This window comes from Coregonus clupeaformis, chromosome 20 (genome assembly GCF_020615455.1).
Source record: "Coregonus clupeaformis isolate EN_2021a chromosome 20, ASM2061545v1, whole genome shotgun sequence".
NCBI classification, from domain to species: Eukaryota; Metazoa; Chordata; class Actinopteri; order Salmoniformes; family Salmonidae; genus Coregonus; species Coregonus clupeaformis.
Window position 1 is genome coordinate 44,730,666 of NC_059211.1, and position 22,435 is coordinate 44,753,100.

A 22,435-nucleotide genomic window follows, 5' to 3' on the forward strand; every position below is an offset into this window, starting at 1 on the left:
AATTGTCTATGAGAGGGCCATTGGACTATATGGATTTTCATACTAAGCATTTAATAACGTTGTAATAAACTACTAATGTGTCCAAAATGCTCAACCTTTTCAGTCTTCATATGAGTTCCATAATGGATGCATAATGCTGTTTTATAATTAATAGTTTTTACACTCATAGGTTCTAACTGAAGAAAGATGTTGGCTAGTTAATTAATTGTAAGTTTGATATTTTAAAAATTAACTAAATAAAGTAAATGCAATAGGATGAGTTTGATATTAGACAGGTTTGATTTAATGAATACAGAACTATCAACCTATTTGATAACAAAATAGCCTTATTTTAGTGAGAGGAGAAAAAAGCAAAACCCACAATCAGAGCACCTTAGTGCTTAAGTCTATTTGAGACATACTTTGATATATTTCCGAATCACAGTATGTATGAATATTTTAATGAGGAAAATAACACCCTAGAATAAGTCTGCTTTGTGGGAATTTTTCCCACGATGTTGCTCCTGTGACACACTACCACACTTTCCCACGCATGCTCATTTAAGCGCGCGCCGCTGCCGGGAGCAAGAGGCGGACCTTGTGGAGAGAGAGCATGTGAGAGTCCACGCGCCGAAAGTAGGTTACAGCAGCGAGCGAAAAAAGACATTGAGCTCTAATCCAGGAAAGAAGTGGGAAGACCAAGAGTTCGCTACAATATTTTATTGCATACAGTCCACGCTGAATTACAGGAAGAATACTTATGCTACACGGAGTAAATACGGAAACAATCTTACTAATAACCTATTCGTTTGATATTTTGTTTGTTTCACAGACCAGCTATTAGAAAACATATGAGATTTTTTTATTTATTTTTATTTAACAGCTCCTTTTTGGAGTGAAAAAGCGTAGATCATATTTATATTCCTCCATTTTATTTTCATTAGCCTACCTGCAGATTTATGACAAAAAAATTATACAGCAAGAATATGAGAGGTAAGTTTATTGTAATAATACTTATATATAGAATAATAAAATATAGAATATATGTTGTTTTGCTAATTAAAGTGATAGTTTTGTATGGGAATAATGTAAACTGTGGTGGATGCATTACTTTGAAGTAACCTACTGTACTGTCAGAGCTGAAGTGCGCTTGTTGAAACCAGGCACGCTTGGCAATGAACGACGACACAGATCTCAGATAAGCTTCAACGGACTGTTTGGCCATGACATGCTTTAAGACAAATAACCTAGTATTCTATGTCCCCCGTCAAGATATTTTACAATTTAAATTTAGAAACTTAAAACCACTGCAATTATTATTATTATTATTTTTATGCATCAAATTCAAGTTAAAAATATATAAATATTTGCATGGACATTTGCATGGCATTTCCCATAGGCTACAGCTTAGGTTATACATATATGATATGTAAATGTATGACAATCAGTGTGCAGATAAACTTCGAAGGTGATTCGTTTGTCTTTGCATGCAGAATGACAAGAAGAATTTCGATGTAGTTACTTTAATTCGCCAGCAATTGGCAGCAATCATGTTTGGTTATGTAAGAGGCTGAAATGGCTTTCACGAAAAACATTATATAATCGTGTAATCTATTTGTTATTAGGCCTACATAGATTATGTTTGTTCAGCTCTGTTTGCCATTCAGCATGTAGCCTAGGTACTAGGTAGGTTATAGGTTATCTGTCTGAGTGACTATTGTTGGCCATAATGAACTTGATCATATTAATATATTTATTAATATAATATACAAAATAATATAAATATAAAAAAATGCACCCAACCCCTCAAAACTCGAGAGTGCTGATTTCGTGTCAGTTCTAATTGGTGGTGCGCTTGCGGGTGTTTGATATCGCGTGTTGAGTGCGCGTTGTTGTTTTCTGCATCCCGGCATGGCGGACTGTGGGAGAGAGTCCACTGTTCCATTGACCTAGTTCTGTCATTGAGGATTACACAGCATTCAGAGAGGTGGTGGAGGATGGGTGGGGACTGGGGAGGCATGGCTTCTGAGGGTTATCGTAATTTCTAAAGCAATCCATTAGCCATTACTTCAATCTGAGGACATTGGCAGTGGAGAAACCGACCAGGTCTTGCAGAGTAGAGGTTTCATGGTATGTACAAACCAATGCGGGTTGTGTGTCAACAACAGAGCGTTTGCTGGTGCATAAGTAAACAAATAAAGTTTATTATAGTCCACATATTATTTGCTACATTGGTTATGCTTTTTGATTGATAGGCTACACAGATATCAGTGTTTAACAGATTATGTTTTGTATCATCAATCATTAATAATCTAATATTTTTTATTATTTTTTATCCAGAGTATTCATCAGAATTTTACCCATCTTCACATTTAGTATGCAAAAACAATGTAGGCCTATAGCACTTGTGGTCAGGTCATGTGTACAAGAGGCCCAGGGGCCATGTTGTGCAGGATGCACTTTATATGCAGAGCCCCAGCAGGATATGGGTAGCAACAACCAGTGGCCTACATTCACCTCTCAGCCCTCACTCTGTTTCCATTGTGAGTTTAGCTACTTGATTACAGCAACCAGAATCTACGTCATCCATTTGTTTTCAACCACTGCTTGCATCAATATACAGTACGATAGATTACATAATTCCTGTCTCTCATTCTCTCCAGTGATCCACACCTATGTGGCTATGGATGGACCCTCAGGTGCCAATGGCAGGGCCACTGTAAACGTAATGGATGCAGCCACTGTAGCGATTACTTTTATGAAGTGCACTTCTCCTAAGTGAGAAGAGAACTCTGTCTGCCACACTGTGTGAAGTGTTACAGCCATGTAGGGTATAGTTTTAGCAAGGGATCAAAGACAAAGTATAGCAGTGGAGGCAGCTCTCTGCTCCCAAGGGCACTGTTATTCAAGCTCAAAGTCATTATCTGTCAGGAAATGTTCACAGTGGGGCTACAGTATGTGTGAAGATGCCTCTCTCTGACAACTGGCTGCTAACGTTCCACTCCCTAGAGTTTTAACTCTTGCCCTGCCTAGAGTTGATTCATCCTCCTTTGACTCCCTATACAGTATGATTAGACTAGTGCTGGGAGTTTTGCCTGGCCAGGGGAAAAACGATGGACCCCAGATAAAGGCTATATGCTACATATAATGAATAACTGCTGGCCCAAAGTACAGTCTGACTATTTGTTTGGGAGCAGAGTCGTAAAGTCATGGAGTTATATATGATGTGTCGAAATGTGGTTGTAGCACAGCCCTAAATATGTTCTAGTGCGGGGGATGAGCAAACAAGCAGAGGACAAAAGTAACTTTGTTTAAAATGTTTGTTTTTACAGCTTTTTTGTTACATATACATTTTACGCACATTTTACATACATGGTACTTTCACAGCATTCACATAACAAAGATATTGTTTTTTTTTAATACACATTACATTTAGGATAGATAGTACTCAGGCATCTCCAGTCTACATTATACAGTAAATAGTGTTTTCAGTAATAACTATTACCAATCATGTGCTTTTTATTCCCACCCCTCAGCTACTCTCAGCCCATCCCTCCTGTCTCGGTAGACCGCCCTCTTTTGATTTCCATGTGCCATATATTTTTCAACTGTGCTGTGATGTCTTACATGAAATTTGAACCTTTCTAATTGAATAGTATCGACAGATTGTGAGTTAAAGATGACATTTTTTCCTAAGAGTATTATTATATTGTTGATTGATTGACTATGGCTTTCCAAATCGCCCAACACTGCTATTTGTAGGGTTAATTTTAAATGAATGTTGTGATTTTTCTGCCATTCCTGAACCTGTGACTAGAAATAAGCTACATGGGGGCAATACCAGAATAAATGATCTAATGATTCTGTCTCTTTGTAGCAAAATCTGCAGAGCTGAGATTGTTGTATGCTCAATATATACAGTATATAACATTCTGTTGGTGGCAAGAATTTTGTATAATCATATTTTGCAACCTGTACGGTGCAGCTGTCAACATCTTTGTCCTCAAATGAAACTGGTGTATTTTTCTATTTATTCCAACCTTTTTCAGCCAATTTTGGTCTTTAATATATGGCAGACAAATTCCCTACCTTCTCCCCCTTCCACTTGCCTCCTCCATTTTCCAGTAATGCTGCAATCAGTATATAATATAAGGATAAAATAAAGACGTTACTTCTAAAAGCCTATTTCACACCATAGCCTGCTGAATTTACAAGATAACTTTATCTTTCATTTTGATTTCGGCACAAATGAAAATGTAGCACTGACTTGCCCATGGATTGATGTTTCAGCATTGTCTCAATGAAGAGTTCGGCGTTCAACTAGCCATGTGCGACATGTGCGCACAGTTACAGTACAAGCCTGCTAGAGTTAGCGGCAGGCGGACAAGCAATATCTACCTTCGTAGTACAGATGAAGCCTGACCTGGAATGTGAAGCTAACTGAAGCTGACTAGCTTTATAAAAGCCTGAGTAGATCTAGCGTGCTTCGTAGTATAGCACTCAGGACTGTCAGGGAAATGCAGATTGATATGTTACACTCAATGATCTATGGCAGTGGAGCAAAATATATAGAGAGCAAATGAGAAGTGGATGTTTCATACGCCAAAAATACAGCCACAAACCACACCCATAAAACAAGAATAAATGCTGAAATTCATTGAAAAACAGTCAAAGCAACAACTAAATAAAAAAATTAAACAAAAAAAGTATATGTTTTGGGAAACAAAAAAAAGAGTACAATCATCTGGTGATGTCATTTATTTTCCTACTCAATATTTAGTATTAACACAGTAACACTGATTGTTACCTAATGTAGCTAGGCTAGATCATCAGTCAACATCATTGGCACCGTACACTCATGCCTCAGGGCCTCTAAGTCCACTCTCAGTGCACTCCTGTTACTTCTACAGAGGAATTACTCAATCCTCTTGTGCATATTTAAAGAGTTGGGCTCTGTGTCAGCCATACACTCTCACAGAGTACTACTTTGTGTAGGTAGGCCACACTGTAGTAGAGAGAGAGGGAGAAGTTATCACTATCCACAAAGCTGTTTTAGAAAACTGGTAGGCCCCATCAGCAGCCTAGCCTAGAGAGAGGGTTATGTTTTATGAACTAAATGTCGCCTTAACCTTGCAAAAAAGCTCCAGGACAAGAGCACCTCACACAAGGTGATCTATGTTATATATATATACCTTAAACCCTTAACGCATATGCAATGTAGGTTAAACATACAGTGTGTCAAGTAAATACAAAGTGCAAGGTAAATAGGACCTTCGGACTCCCTATGAGCTGTTTGGTTAGGTAAGATAAGAGAAGAGAGAAAAGTCTCCTTGATTGCAGGCTTTACTGCTGGGACAAGCAAACTGACCGGCAGAGACTGACACACTGACACAGAGTTGCCTCAGAAGATACCTCAAGATACATGACCCCAGATAACTGACAGTACCACTAACTGCTTTAGGGCGCTAAAACTCTAATCAAATCCCACCTTCAATCACAATTGTCTGCAGATTGTGATAGCATGAACATTTCCAGCACTTTTTGAATTTGCTTGCCAGTATTGTACATTAGTATCGGCTTTCTTGGTTTGAACTAGATTATAATTTCTTCAACAAGAATTTGACAAGACTCCCCTCCCACTTAGTAGATGGCTATTACAACATCAGTTCTGTCCCTTAATATACATAATTTTTTAGCTGGTTCCTCTATATATAGCCTACAGTGCATTTGGAAAGTATTCAGACCCCTTGACTTTTTCCCCATTTTGTTATGTTACAGCCTTATTCTAAAATTGATTTTAAAAATGTTACACACAATACCGCATAATGACAAAGCAAAAAATGTTTTTTTTGTGATTTCTGCAAATGTATTAAAAATAACATAAATATCACATTTACGTAAGTAATCAGACCCTTTACTCAGTACTTTGTTGAAGCACCTTTGGCAGCGATTACAGCCTCGAGTCTTCTTGAGGATAACGCTACAAGCTAGGCACATCTGTATTTGGGGAGTTTGGATGGGGAGTCAGGTTGGATGGGGAGCGTCGCTGCACAGCTATTTTCAGGTCTCTCCAGAGATCGGGTTCAAGTCCGGGCTCTGGCTGGGCCACTCAAGGACATTCAGAGACTTGTCCCGAAGCCACTCCTGCGTTGTCTTGGCTGTGTGCATAGGGTCGTTGTCCTGTTAGAAGGTGAACCTTCGTCCCAGTTTGAGGTCTTGAGCGCTCTGGAGCAAGTTTTCATCAAAGATCTCTGTGTACTTTGCTCCGTTCATCTTTCCCTCGATCCTGACTAGTCTCCCAGTCCCTGCCGCTGAAAAACATCCCCACAGCATGATGCTGCTACCACCATGCTTCACCGTAGGAATGGTGCCAGGTTTCCTCCAGACGTGACACTTGGCATTCAGGCCAAAGAGTTCAATCTTGGTTTCATCAGACCAGAGAATCTTGTTTCTCATGCTGAGAGTCCTTTTACTGAGGAGTGGCTTCTGTCTGCCCACTCTACCATAAAGGCCGGAGAAGATGGCTGCCGTTTTACAGCCCTCTAACCAATTGTACTATAATGTTTGTTTTTTCGCATGATTTGTAATTTATTCTGTATATAATGTTTCTGCCATCGTCTCTTATAACCAAAAAGAGCTTCTGGATATCAGGACAGCGATTACTCACTTCGTATTGGACGAAGGCGGCCGCAAAGGATATCCTACAGACACCCGACAAGGCCCAAATCCCCGTCATTCGCAGGAGAAAGAGACAGAGATATCGTGGACGTAGGTCGGGCTGCCTCGTAAGGATGCGACGGCGAGCAAGTAAACTGCCTCTTCCATCAATCCTATTAACCAATCTTCAATCATTGGAAAATAAATTAGATGACCTACGATTACGCTTATTCTACCAACGGGACATTAAAAACGGTAATATCTTATATTTCACGGAGTCTTGGCTGAACGACGACATGGACAACATAAAGCTAGCGGGCTATACGCTACATCGGCAGGATAGAACGGCTGACTCCGGTAAGACAAGGGGTGGCGGTTTGTGTATATTTGTAAACAACAGCTGGTGCACAAAATCAAATACTAAGGAAGTCTCGAGGTTTTGCTCGCCTGAGGTAGAGTACCTTATGATAAGCTGTAGACCACGCTATTTACCAAGAGAGTTTTCAACTATATTTTTCATAGCTGTCTATTTACCACCACAAACCAATGCTGGCATTAAGATTGCACTCAATGAGCTTTATAAGGCCATAACTAAACAGGAAAACGCTCATCCAGAGGCAGCGCTCCTAGTGGCCGGGGACTGTAATGTAGGAAAACTTAAATCCGTTCTACCTCATTTCTACCAGCATGTTAAATGTGCAACCAGAGGGAAAAAAACTCTAGACCACCTTTACTCCACACAAAGAGACACATACAAAGCTCTCCCTCGCCCTCCATTTGGCAAATCTGACCATAACTCTATCCTCCTGATTCCTGCTTATAAGCAAAAAAATAAAACAGGAAGCACCAGTGACTCGGTTAATAAAAAAGTGGTCAGATGACACAGATGCTAAGCTACAGGACTGTTTTGCTAGCACAGACTGGAACATGTTCCGGGATTCTTCAGATAGCATTGAGGAGTACACCACATCAGTCACTGGCTTCATCAATAAGTGCATCGATGACGTCGTCCCCACAGTGACCGTACGTACATACCCCAACCAGAAGCCATGGATTACAGGCAACATCCGCACTGAGCTAAAGGGTAGAGCTGCCGCTTTCAAGGAGCGGGACTCCTTGAAAGAAATCCCGCTATGCCCTCAAACAGGCAAAGAGTCAATACAGGACTAAGATTGAATCGTACTACACCGGCTCTGACGATCGTCGGATATGGCAGGGCTTGAAAACTATTACAGACTACAAAGGGAAGCACAGCCGCGAGCTGCCCAGTGACACAAGCCTACCAGACGAGCTAAACCACTTCTATGCTCGCTTCGAGGCAAGCAACACTGAAGCATGCATGAGAGCACCAGCTGTTCCGGATGACTATGTGATCACGCTCTCCGTAGCCGATGTGAGTAAGACTTTTAAGCAGGTCAACATTCACAAGGCCGCAGGGCCAGACGGATTACCAGGACGTGTACTCCGAGCATGTGCTGACCAACTGGCAAGTGTCTTCACCGACATTTTCAACATGTCCCTGACTGAGTCTGTAATGCCAACATGTTTCAAGCAGACCACCATAGTCCCCGTGCCCAAGGACACTAAGATAACCTGCCTAAATGACTACCGACCCGTAGCACTGATGTCTGTAGCCATGAAGTGCTTTGAAAGGCTGGTCATGGCTCACATCAACACCATTATCCCAGAAACCCTAGACCCACTCTAATTTGCATACCGCCCCAACAGATCCACAGATGATGCAATCTCTATTGCACTCCACACTGCCGTTTCCCACCTGGACAAGAGGAACACCTACGTGAGAATGCTATTCATTGACTACAGCTCAGCGTTCAACACCATAGTGCCCTCAAAGCTCATCACTAAGCTAAGGATCCTGGGACTAAACACCTCCCTCTGCAACTGGATCCTGGACTTCCTGACGGGCCGCCCCCCAGGTGGTAAGGGTAGGTAACAACACATCTGCCACGCTGATCCTCAACACAGGGGCCCCTCAGGGGTGCGTGCTCAGTCCCCTCCTGTACTCCCTGTTCACCCATGACTGCATGGCCAGGCACGACGCCAACACCATCATTAAGTTTGCAGACGACACAACAGTGGTAGGTCTGATCACCGACAACGATGAGACAGCCTATAGGGAGGAGGTCAGAGACCTGGCCGCGTGGTGCCAGGTTAACAACCTCTCCCTCAACGTGACCAAGACAAAGGAGATTATTGTGGACTACAGGAAAAAAAAGAGGACTGAGCACGCCCCCATTCTCATCGACAGGGCTGTAGTGGAACAGGTTGAGAGCTTCAAGTTCCTTGGTGTCCACATCACCAACGAACTATCATGGTCCAAACACACCAAGACAGTCGTGAAGAGGGCACGACAAAGCCTATTCCCCCTCAGGAGACTGAAAACATTTGGCATGGGTCCTCAGATCCTCAAAAAGTTATACAGCTGCACCATCGAGAGCATCCTGACTGGTTGCATCACCGCCTGGTATGGCAACTGCTCGGCCTCCGACCGCAAGGCATTACAGAGGGTAGTGCGTACGGCCCAGTACATCATTGGGGCCAAGCTTCCTGCCATCCAGGACCTCTATACTAGGCGGTGTCAGAGGAAGGCCCTCAAAATTGTCAAGCGGTACCGGAGCGCCAAGTCTAGGTCCAAAAGGCTTCTCAACAGCTTTACCCCCAAGCCATAAGACTCCTGAACAGCTAATCATGGCTACCCGGACTATTTGCACCCCCACCCCATCTTTTTACGCTGCTGCTACTCTGTTAATTATTTATGCATAGTCACTTTAACTCTACCCACATGTATATATTACCTCAACTACCTCAACTAGCCGGTGTCCCCGCACATTGACTCTGCACCGGTACACCCCTGTATATAGCCTCCCTACTGTTATTTTATTTTACTTCTGCTCTTTTTTTCTCAACACTTTTTTGTTGTTGTTGTTTTATTTTACTTTTTATTAAGAAATAAATGCATTGTTGGTTAAGGGCTGTACGTAAGCATTTCACGGTAATGTCTACACCTGTTGTTTTCGGCGCATGTGGCAAATAACATTTGATTTGATTTGATTGGTGGAGTACTGCAGAGATGGTTGTCTTTCTGGAAGGTTCTCCCATCTCCACGGAGGAACTCTGGAGCTCTGTCAGAGTGACCATCGGGTTCTTGGTCACCTCCCTGACCAAGGCCCTTCTCCCCCGATTGCCCAGTTTGGCCGGGCGGCCAGCTCTAGGAAGAGTCTTGGTGGTTTGAAACTTCTTCCATTTAAGAATGATGGAGGCCATTGTGTTCTTGGGGACCTTCAATGCTGCAGAAATGTTTTGGTACCCTTCCCCAGATCTGTGCCTCGACACAATCCTGTCTCGGAGCTCTACGGACAATTCCATCGACCTCATGGCTTGGTTTTTGCGCTGACATGCACTGTCAACTGTGGGACCTTATATAGACAGGTGTGTGCCTTTCCAAATCATGTCCAATCAATGGAATTTACCACAGGTGGACTCCAATCAAGTTGTAGAAACATCTCAAGGATGATCAATGGAAACAGGATGCACCTGAGCTCAATTTTGAGTCTCATAGAAAAGTGTCTTAATACTTGTGTAAATAAGGTATTTCTGTTTTTTATTTGTAATAAATTAGCAAACATTTCTAAAAACCTGTTTTCGCTTTGTCCTTATGGGGTATTGTGTGTAGATTGATGAGGGAAAAAAAACATTTAATCAATTTTAGAATAAGGCTGTAACGTAACAACATTTGGAAAAAGGGAAGGGGTCCGAATATTTTCCGAATGCACTGTAAATCATCTTATCTCACTCATATTGGTTACACTTTATTTTACTGCCCACTAATTACCTGGTATTTACCATGTTGCAATGTTTATCATTACATAATTATTACTTTTTGGTTTCTTTGAGATAAATCTTCCTAGAGAGAGTGCATTTATGAGAGTAAAATACAAATAGTCCTTTGTCTAAACTTGACAGAGCATGACTACAGGTCAAACTTCCCTGACCCATTGACCAAACCAGAAAAGTAAGGCCCACAAGGACTCATACTTCTTCAAACAATGTCCAGAAACTTTGCTGACATTCTGAACTGCTACATAGTGCTACATGCTACTACTGTATGGTGCTTTGTGTACTTTACATGCCAAATACTGTCACGTGATTAAGAGATTGTCCTCAAATTAATTAGTCATCCATTTGAGTTGTGTGAAAAGTTTTCAGGTGTTGAATCCATGAGCACTTTATGTAACTGTGACATGTCCAGGCAGACCATTACACTCCTGCAGGTCTCTGTGGCCATGCTAGGGGTATTAATAGTTTTATGGACAGCTGAAACTGCACTCAAATACCTGACATGCTGCCACAAGTTGAGCACCAGTGTAAATTACAGTCAGGGCCCCTTCAGAATATATTGTATGTTGAAAATACTCTTGCACTCCCTGGTGTTACTTAAGTGGAAAATGGATGGCAATACAGCTGTATTTACTCTACAGTTTCTAAAGTGTTCATCAATCGTTCACTAATCAAACATAGACTGTTTTCTTAAGCCTGTGAACATTTCCATTCCCCTGTCAGTGATTTAATCAGATTTGGTTCCACCTTAAAACAGGAAAGAAAGAAATCGGATTACAGGCCTTGCAAGGCTGACACCTAAAGTACCTCCCCCTTGCTGAATGGGAAAGTGTGTCAGTAGAACAGCTCATCCTCTCTCATAGCCTGTATGTGCTCCGCAGCTGAGCGGCAGGTCAGTTAACATATCAGAGACAAAGCTATGCTCCCGGGAACCAATGTGAGCGATAGGGGAGGGAAGGGGTAGGCTTTTCACAGCATTGCTAGGGTGACCTCCTCCCCTGAATGAGTGTTTTCGTGGAGCAAGGCCAGACGGCAGTTATATAACATGGAGAGGGTGGGGGCCAGGGGCGCTGGATATGTTAGAGAGAAAGAGAAAGGTTTTTTCCCACTGCCTTAGTTTTTTCCCCCATTTCCTTAGTTGCTTTTTGTAGATCAGTAGAAATTCTATCCAGGAAAACTCAAATATCTCACTCACATTATTCATAAGAGACTCCCACTCACACAGCCGTAGTAGTTGAGAAGGGGAAAATGGATCCTATTATTTTCTCCCTTCCTATCCATGAAGCTGAGATTTCCACTTTATAGTCAGTCACTTACCTCATTTGCTTTGCTCCCAGTGTGTGACGCACTTATCTACCCACAGCCTCACTCGGTGATTGGTTAGGCGTGAGTTGTTTTTTGATGAGCTGGTAAAGGGCAGTTAATACTGTTGCTGCCTGCAAATGAAATGTTACCTAACGCCTTGCGTCACTGTAACACAAAGTAGTTCTGAAAAAATCATTCAACACACCCAGCAGTCAAAGCAAACAGAGAAAAAACTGCAATTGTTTTTTGAGAATAGCCATTTTATCTTGTGTAGCGGAGGAGGCTCTCCTGAAGCCGGGGCTTTTGTGAACCTCTTAACATTTAGTTCACCCTGGAGGAGGATCAGTGCCAGTTATTCTGGGCCATAGGAGGCCCTGCCACTTAGATAAACAGCATAATGAAAAGAACAGCCTGTTTCAGGGAGAGAGGGCTCAGGGCTGTGCACACACTGTTAAAGGTGTAGTCTATGTGTTCCATTTGTAGATTTTGGCAGGATGCATTGTTCTAATTTCTTTCATCCTACGAGTTGACATTTAAACAATATTTTATATGAATACATGTTATATTACATTTTATAGTTTTATTGCTGGGGTGGATATATTTTATCTGCAAATTGTTGCAGATTGGCTTTTGCTTTTGATAGTGTTTCTGTTTGGTTCAAAATCAGGGCAGTTGGTAATAAAGATGAAACAGATTGAAATGTGGCTATTCCTTCTTATTTGATAGGGTTTATGGGGATGTTCCTCATATCTCCACCTGTCGTGCACTTTCTCACACAGTTCTGGCACAGATCATGAGACTCCTTATCACCAGACGATTGAACCATGTCATACTAGAGATTAATAAACCCAACCCAAGACGCCATCAATCAATGTTTTATTATCTAGTCCAGTCACTTTTAAAGCACAATCAGTGCTTTCAGTCTGAACACAGCTATTGAACAACTTGTATGAAGCACCAGCATGCAAATCCACCTCACATGTTAAAATGTGTTAAGTATGCAATGTACTAAATGTTCCTCATCTCTCCTTCCAGCACAAATTGAAGTAATACCCTGCAAGATCTGTGGGGACAAGTCATCAGGGATCCACTATGGCGTAATCACCTGTGAAGGCTGCAAGGTGAGCAACCTCAACCTCGGCGTGCCTTCGAGATCTGTTTACTCCACTCGAGTGTTCTATTTTGGTTTAGCATCCCTCAAGAATACCCTCAGCAAATTCAATCAATATAGACTATTTATATATTGTATGCCATTGCCCAGTACTTCAGCCCTCCCTGCTACTGTGCCTGTGTTCATGGTGTTTGTGCTTGTGTGTTTGTAGGGTTTCTTCAGACGCAGCCAGCAGAACAATGCTATGTACTCCTGCTCCCGGCAGAGGAACTGTCTGATTGACCGCACCAATCGGAATCGCTGCCAACACTGCCGGCTGCAGAAGTGCCTGGCCCTGGGCATGAGCCGTGATGGTGAGTGTGAAACACACAAACACAACAAGGTCAGTCCAGAGGCGACCACTGTCTGTCTGTCTCTTCACCGGACGCTAGGGCTCTCTGGGTCTTATTGAAAGGCCATGTGTAGAGTTCATTTATACTGTGTGAAATCACTGCTGGAATCATGCCAGAGTATGGAATTCAATTCTATATTTAGTTCTATATTGGCTCCATATGGACTTATGAGCTCATAATTCATTCCCTGGTTATTGACTGACTCTTTATCTCCTTTGCTGATACAGCGGTGAAGTTTGGCCGCATGTCCAAAAAGCAGAGAGACAGCCTGTATGCTGAGGTCCAGAAACACCAGGCGTCCCAGGAGTTAGCTGCCGCCCGCAAGGAGGGAGCCGAGGTTGAAGGTCATGGCCGGGCATACAGCAGAGGCTCCAGTGCCGCCCTCAGCGACCTTGACGACATCGCCACCCTGCCGGACGGCCTGCTGTTCGACCTGCCCCTGACACCAGAGGGCGGCGAAAGAGAGTACTGCAATCTGGAGATGATGGGGGGCAGCAGCTCGTCCTCTCAGAGCTCGCCCGAACAGAACGGACTAGACTTCAGAGATGGCAACCACCACATCAAGCACGAGTACCAGCTGCTGCACGAGTCCAGCCTATTCACGCACACGCTGCTCAACACTCTACCGGAGGGGTTCTCAATACTTGAGATCGGTAAGTGGAACTGTCACTCTTATCATTATCTGCTGTGTGTCACTAAAACTATCACTAGATCATTTCTCATTGAGTGTGGTTGAAAGCTAACCCATACTTGACTTGTCAATTTCCAGAGCGTATAACTGCTAGTGTGGTAAAGTCTCACATAGAGACCAGTCAGTACGGCAGTGAGGAGCTGAAGAGACTTTTCTGGTCCCTGTACACCCCTGAGGAGACACGCAGCTTCCAGAGCAAGGTAAACATCAAAGTCCTGTACCAGGATTAACTCAGTGACCTAGTACTCTGTGACCGCTGACCTATATACTCTTACACGACCATGTCCTATTCCCAATGTCATATCTAACATGGGCATCCCTCTGGTCTCTCTTTCAGTCTGCGGAAGTCATGTGGCAGCATTGTGCCATCCACCTCACCAATGCCATCCAGTACGTGGTGGAGTTTGCCAAGCGCATCACTGGATTCCTTGATCTGTGTCAGAACGACCAGATCATTCTTCTCAAAGCAGGTCAGTACCTACTGTTAGTACATAGGAGGAGTGCATTTCATAACTCTATTTCATGACCTCATATAACAGCTTTCTCTGAGCTTAAAGCACAGTTCCTGTTCACACAACCTGAGCGTGTATGCATTTACTACATTTACAGTACATTTACCCAAAACATTTTTTGTTTGTTTACATCGTAGAATAATAGTGAATACATCAAAACTATGAAATAACACATATGGAATCATGTAGTAACCAAAAAAGTGTTAAACAAATCAAAATATATTTTATATTTGAGATTCTTCAAATAGCCACCCTTTGCCTTGATGACAGCTTTGCACACTCTTGGCATTCTCTCAACCAGCTTCACCTGGAATGCTTTTCCAATAGTCTTGAAGGAGTTCCCACATATGCTGAGCACTTGTTGGCTGCTTTGCCTTCACTCTGCGGTCCGACTCATCCCAAACCATCTCAATTGGGTTGAGGTCGGGGGATTGTGGAGGCCAGGTCATCTGATGCAGCACTCCATCACTCTCTTTCTTGGTAAAATAGCCCTTACACAGCCTGGAGGTGTGTTGGGTCATTGTAACTCTGGGTCTTCCATTCCTGTGGCGGTCCTCATGAGAGCCAGTTTCATCATAGCGCTTGATGGTTTTTGCGACTGCACTTGAAGAAACTTTCAAAGTTCTTGACATTTTCTATATTGACTGACCTTCATGTCTTAAAGCAATGATGGACTGTCGTTTCTCTTTGCTTATTTGAGCTGTTCTTGCCATAAAATGGACTTGGTCTTTTACCAAATAGGACTATCTTCTGTATACCCCCTATTGTCACAACACAACTGATTGGTCCAAACGCATTAAGAAGGAAAGAAATTCCACAAATTAACTTTTATTGAAATGCATTCCAGGTGACTACCTCATGAAGCTGGTTGAGCGAATGCCAAGAGTGTGCAAAGCTGTCATCAAGGCAAAGGGTGGCTATTTGAAGAATCTCAAAAATATTTTGATTTGTTTAACACTTTTTTGGTTACTACATGATTCCATATGTGTTATTTCATAGTTTTGATGTCTTCACTATTATTCTACAATGTAGAAAATAGTAAAAATAAAGAAAAACCCTTGAATGAGTAGGTGTGTCCAAACTTTTGACTGGTAGTGTACATGTCTCAGTACTTAATGTTGTAGTATAGTACTACAACATTAATACACAATAGTATATTTGACAAACGTGTGTCTACAGTTAGAAAAACAAACTCCAGCACTTGGACTACATTTTAACATATACAAACAATTTAATCTAATTTGTGCACACCATATACTGTATTTGTCACATTTTGCATATAGGGTCACTACATTTTGCATAAACCTGGAGGTTGCTACATAAATTAACAACATATGACACAAAGGCCACATTCCGTTTCCAACGATATCGAAGAAGAAAAGTTATTATTCTAACGATGGCTCTTCTTTATGTTTTTTAAAAATTATGTGCTGTTTGTTTATCATCATTGTTTGAATTGTAAAACAAATGTTTAAAAAAAATGATTTTATTTTAGGGCTGTCAAAAATAGCGCGTTAACGACGTTAATTAGTTGTTTGCTGTTAATTACGTCAATTTTTTTAACGCATTTCACGCATGCGCAGTGTGACAAATTATTCAGGTCAGGAAAGTGGTTGGGAGCTAGAGGCGAGATGGAGCAAGGTGAGCAAAGTGGGCCTATTGACGGATTCAAATATAAAAAGAATGATGATGGTACAGTTAACAAGTACAAGGTTATTTGCAAGATTTGTAAGAAGGAGTTTCAATTTCACCGGAGCTGTTCAAGCTTGAAGTACCATGTCAACGCCAAACATGCGTTTGCTGGGCCGTCAGATTCAGCAAGTGGTTTGCGCCAGACCACGCTGAATGTTTGCAGGCAATTAACAAAATCAACCTCAGATAATTTGACCAACACAATAGCAAAATGGATTGCAAAGGATTGTAGACCCATTAGCATTGTAGAAGACTCAGGTTTCCTTGATGTTTTGCAAGTGGCGTCTCAAGACTCATTCTATAAGCCACCGTCAAGAGCCACAGCCAAAGACAAATATTATAGTGTGTAGTATGTTTCAGCTTGATTTAAAACACCATTATTTGGCTGTGTTAATAAACAGACATAATATGAAAATTATGTATCTGTGTCCTGTTATTTATCTTTTGGTATGCATTTCAGAAAAAAAAATGGTTAGGATTCAGGTGTAATTGCAAATAGTGATTAATCATGATTAATCCACTGAAAATTCTGATTAATTTGATTAAAATTTTTTATCATTTGACAGCCCTATTTTATTTATAATTTATTGAAATAGATTTGATGTTATGATAGGAAATATACTTATTTTATTGACTGACAACATGGAATTAATGTTTTATTTCATGTTGTTTGTGTGTGCATGTTGGCTCATCCTTTTTCTTCCTTTCCCTCTTCATCTCTCCCTCTCCATCTTTGCGGTCTCCGCTTCAGGATGTCTGGATGTGCTTCTGATTCGCATGTGTCGCGCCTACAACCCCATCAACAACACTGTTCTGTTTGATGGCAAGTTTGCCAGCGCACAGACCTTCAAAGCTCTTGGTGAGTCCCTTCTTTATGAAACCAAATCATTAATATTCCATCAGAATTTATTCACACACCAACATAGTTGAACAATTCTAGGTCAACCTTTCAATAGCTTCCGTTTAAAAAAAGTCAGGCGTTTCTGTTTTGATGACACCTGTTTTTCCCCCTGCTTTCTCACAGGTTGTGATGACCTTGTGGCTGCCGTGTTTGACCTGGCCAAGAGCCTGAACCGTATGCAGCTCTCTGAAGAGGAAATGGCTCTCTTCAGTGCTGCTGTTCTCCTGTCACCAGGTAATCCTCTCACACTGTCTCCCGTTGACTGGTATGATGTCCCAGGTCTAAATCAGACACTAAGTAATATGTAAGAAGGAAAACCAGCAGAGTCTAACTGTGGTTGTCGCTCTCTTTTTCCTCCAGACCGACCATGGTTGAAAGACACCCAACAGGTGCAGAAGCTTCAAGAGAAAGTATATCTCTCTCTGCAGCATTGTCTACACAGATGTGGCTCATCAGAGGAGAAACTGGCAAAGGTACATATTGGCAGAGGATGACATATTCCTTTATTCCTAAAACGGGCCTTTGTTCATGGATTTGGGGTGAAATGTGAAAAATATAAATGTTCTATCTCTCTTTTTCCTTGTCTCGCTCTCTCTCTCTCTTCTTCTACCTCTAAGATGGTGTCCAAGCTTCCCATGATGAAGTCCATCTGCAATCTCCACATTGACAAGCTCAAGTTTTTCCGTCTCCTCCACCCGGAGACGACATACAATTTCCCCCCTCTGTACCGTGAGGTGTTCAGCAGTGAAATCACCTTCCCAGACTCCACAATGGGCTAAAAATCTGTTCAGATATGAAAGTGATTCATATAGAGACAGAAAGATGTAGGGAAGGAGAGGTAGAGAGGGAGAGGAACGTGGCAACAGCGAAGCAACCAGCAGATCAGTGAAAATCTTGCACGCTACACTTTAGGACACACTACTCTCACCTCAGAACTCCACTCTATGGAGTCGCTTGGACTGTAAGCCAGTCCAGGCTACAAAATTCAACACTAGGTGCTGGGTACTATGCGCATGCTACTTATTTTTGTTGTTGACTAAAACGGTTCTGAGAATGTAATTTCGCATTCTCAGATGGTTTTTCAAAAGGAGCTTGAGATCTCCCTTAAGCTAAAGTCCTCTGTAAAACGAGGATGACTTCTTTGAATGTACCCCACAGACATGCAGCACAGCCCTAGGCTTGAGACAGAATGTACTATATACAGTGAGGGAAAAAAGTATTTGATCCCCTGCTGATTTTGTACGTTTGCCCACCGACAAAGACATGATCAGTCTATAATTTTAATGTTAGGTTTATTTGAACAGTGAGAGACAGAATAACAACAACAAAATCCAGAAAAATGCATGTCAAAAATGTTATAAATTGATTTGCATTTTAATGAGGGAAATAAGTATTTGACCCCTCTGCAAAACATGACTTAGTACTTGGTGGCAAAACCCTTGTTGGCAATCACAGAGGTCAGATGTTTCTTGTAGTTGGCCACCAGGTTTGCACACATCTCAGGAGGGATTTTGTCCCACTCTTCTTTGCAGATCTTCTCCAAGTCATTAAGGTTTCGAGGCTGACGTTTGGCAGCTCGAACCTTCAGCTCCCTCCACAGATTTTCTATGGGATTAAGGTCTGGAGACTGGCTAGGCCACTCCAGGACCTTAATGTGCTTCTTCTTGAGCCACTCCTTTGTTGCCTTGGCCGTGTGTTTTGGGTCATTGTCATGCTTCTCACCAAGCTGCTTGGTGATGGTCTTGTAGCCCATTCCAGCCTTGTGTAGGTCTACAATCTTGTCCCTGACATCCTTGGAGAGCTCTTTGGTCTTGGCCATTGTGGAGAGTTTGGAATCTGATTGATTGATTGCTTCTGTGGACAGGTGTCTTTTATACAGGTAAGAAACTGAGATTAGGAGCACTCCCTTTAAGAGTGTGCTCCTAATCTCAGCTCGTTACCTGTATAAAAGACACCTGGGAGCCAGAAAACGTTCTGATTGAGAGGGGGTCAAATACTTATTTCCCTCATTAAAATGCAAATCAATTTATAACATTTTTGACATGCGTTTTTCTGGATTTTGTTGTTGTTATTCTGTGTCTCACTGTCAAATAAACCTACCATTAAAATTATAGACTGATCATGTCTTTGTCAGTGGGGGATCAAATACTTTTTCCCTCACTGTACTGTACTATCCTGCCCCATGGAGGAGTTGCTGTGTAGATCTTTTTTAATTTTTTTATTGCAGTTCTACAGCTCAATTTTAGTTTCTTATTTGGTAGTGCCCATACTTTGCAGTTTTGTATCCTATGAACAAACTGTTTAAAGGGACCAAGATCAAACAGATAGGCGGGCAGGTTTGTTTTGCATGCAAGACATGGACAAAGAGACCCAGGGTGTCTATTACCATGCATGCAGACTTGCACAAACAATACTAAGACAAAGCACTTATGCTGACCTAAATATGTATTTTTACAAGCACACATTCAGACACTGATATTTTTGAGCTCTTGACTTTATTTCAAAAAATGCAATCAAAGACCTCGGTCCCACTACCTTTTCCCCTTGCAAATGCCACTTAGAGAGAGAAAGAGAGAATCACAGAAGTATTTTTAAAGTATTTTTAAATGTTCCTTATACACTTATATTTACAGATGTAAAATAAAATTTGACAGGGATTTATATACAGTATATATATATACTACTGGTGAAAAGTTTTAGAACACCTACTCATTCAAGGATTTGTCTTTATTTTTACTATTTATAATAATAGTGAAGACATCAAAACTATGAAATAACACATATGGAATCATGTAGTAACCAAAAAAGTGTTAAACAAATCAAAATATATTTGAGATTTGTGATTCTTCAAATAGCCACCCTTGATGACAGCTTTGCACACTCTTGGCATTCTCTCAACCAGCTTCATGAGGAAGTCAGCTGGAATGCATTTCAATTAACAGGTGTGCCTTCTTAAAAGTTAATTTGTGGAATTTCTTTCCTTCTTAATGCGTTTGAGCCAATCAGTTGTGTTTTGACAAGGTAGTTGGGGTATACAGAAGATAGCCCTATTTGGTAAAAGACCAAGTCCATATTATGGCAAGAACAGCTCAAATAAGCAAATAGAAACAACAGTCCATCACTACTTTAAGACATGAAGGTCAGTCAATACGGAAAATGTCAAGAACTTTGAAAGTTTCTTAAAGTGCAATCGCAAAAACCATCAAGCGCTATGATGAAACTGGCTCTCATGAGGACCGCCACAGGAATGGAAGACCCAGAGTTACCTCTGCTGCAGAGGATAAGTTCATTAGAGTTACCAGCCTCAGAAATTGCAGCCCAAATAAATGCATCACAGAGTTCAAGTAACAGATACATCTCAACATCAACTGTTCAGAGGGGAATGTGTGAATCAGGCCTTCGTGGTCGAATTGCTGCAAAGAAACCACTACTAAAGGACACCAATAATAAGAAGAGACTTGCTTGGGTCAAGAAACACGAGCAATGGACATTAGACCGGTGGAATTGTGTCCTTTGGTCTGGAGTCCAAATTTGAGATTTTTGGTTCCAACCGCTATGTCTTTGTGAGACGCGGTGAGGGTGAACGGATGATCTCCGCATGTGTATTTCCCACCGTAAAGCATGGAGGAGGAGGTGTTATGGTGTGGGAGTGCTTTGCTGGTGACACAGTCTGTGATGTATTTAGAATTCAAGGCACACTTAACCAGCATGGCTACCATAGCATTCTGCAGCGATACGCCATCCCATCTGGTTTGGGCTTAGTGGGACTATCATTTGTTTTTCAACAGTACAATGACCCAACACACCTCCAGGCTGTGTAAGGGCTATTTTACCAAGAAAGAGAGTGATGGAGTGCTGCATCAGATGACCTGGCCTCCACAATCTCCCGACTTCAACCAAATTGAGATGGTTTGGGATGAATCAGACCGCAGAGTGAAGGAAAAGCAGCCAACAAGTGCTCAGCATATGTGGGAACTCCTTCAAGACTGTTGGAAAAGCATTCCAGGTGAAGCTGGTTGAGAGAATGCCAAGAGTGTGCAAAGCTGTCATCAAGGCAAAGGATGGCTATTTGAAGAATCTCAAATCTCAAATATATTTTGATTTGTTTAACACTTTTTTGGTTACTACATGATTCCATATGTGTTATTTCATAGTTTTGATGTCTTCACTATTATTCTACAATGTAGAAAATAGTACAAATAAAGAAAAACCCTTGAATAAGTAGGTGTTCTAAAACTTTTGACCGGTAGTGTATATATATATATATATATATATATATATATATATATATATATATATATATATATATATATACACTTACCTGGTTAAATAAATGCAATTAAATAAAGACAAATAAATAAATAGATTCTCCTGGACAGTGTGATGAATGTTCACCTGTCAGTCAAAGACTGCCTGACCATATTCTGGGGAACTGGGATGAAAAATTATTAGATTAATAGCATTTACCATCTAAGAGCCCTCCACCCGATCTAGACCCTTTTCTCGTGCTACCAAGAGCCTCAGGGTTCCAACTCAAAGACTGCCGATTGTCCTCCTGAATCTGACAGAAGTGGGATCTGTGGGTCCAATACAAGACTTTGTTGAGCAGAGAAAGGAAGCAGATGATAAGAAGAAAACAAACAGGTGGCAAACAGACTTTCCTGTGCTCCCACATAGGCACCAACCACAATGGGGAAGGGGGGTTTGGGGTTTGACGTTTGACCAGCAGGGAGAAGGTAGGGACTCAAGCCCTCCCTGTGTGTTCAGGCAGTCAACTGTTTCAGACTGAACTGAATGTGTGCTGATTTGTTAATGATGCCCTCTCACCCTAACCCTCACCCCTTCTACCTCACCCTCGCCCAAACACTTACAGATGTGATCTCTTAATTTGATCACTGTTGTCGATTAGAATTTTACTGCACAGCAGTAAATGCAAATTGTCGTGTATTCAAGGTTTAAAAAAGATTCTAAAGTTTGTAATTTCCACTTTAAAATTCAAATTTCAACCCCTACAAAAATGTCCATTAATTATAACCCACATAATTCACATTTCCTGTTGCTGCAGGATATTTTCCTGCTGTGAGAAACTGGTCAAATTAAGAGAGTATACCTGTATGGCACAACAAAGGGTTGACAGAGCCATCAGCTACCCCCCTGAGTTAGAGATTTCTACATTTAGATTATAGAGTATATGAGATTTCATAATTTGCAATGCAATTTGAAGGACAATGATATACATACAAAAATATGTATTTTATGCAGATATATTTTCCCACACTGTTTATTTTAGAACACTAAATCTGCCTCTCTGTCTTCAATGAGAGAGCAGCTTTTTTA

General features: G+C 41.5%; 1 protein-coding gene across 1 annotated transcript; it reads left to right on the plus strand.

The window, feature by feature from the left end:
• The first annotated feature begins 599 nt into the window (after positions 1-599).
• Positions 600-18,363, plus strand: LOC121533485 (nuclear receptor ROR-beta-like). Its single transcript, XM_041839461.1, has 10 exons — positions 600-972; positions 12,835-12,920; positions 13,122-13,263; positions 13,530-13,955; positions 14,072-14,193; positions 14,331-14,463; positions 16,949-17,056; positions 17,222-17,332; positions 17,459-17,571; positions 17,716-18,363. Exons 1-10 carry the CDS (start codon positions 939-941, stop codon positions 17,875-17,877), a joined length of 1,437 nt encoding a protein of 478 aa, XP_041695395.1. The 5' UTR covers positions 600-938; the 3' UTR covers positions 17,878-18,363.
• The last annotated feature ends 4,072 nt before the right edge of the window (positions 18,364-22,435 follow it).

What these genes read in the sequence shown, in the direction of transcription:
- LOC121533485 (XM_041839461.1), top strand. Translation starts at nt 939, where the DNA reads ATGACAAAAAAATTATACAGCAAGAATATGAGAG. An exon ending in ACAGACCTTCAAAGCTCTTG is followed by an intron (nt 17,057 to 17,221) that starts GTGAGTCCCTTC and finishes GCTTTCTCACAG; the next exon opens with GTTGTGATGACCTTGTGGCT. An exon ending in CAGAGGAGAAACTGGCAAAG is followed by an intron (nt 17,572 to 17,715) that starts GTACATATTGGC and finishes TCTACCTCTAAG; the next exon opens with ATGGTGTCCAAGCTTCCCAT.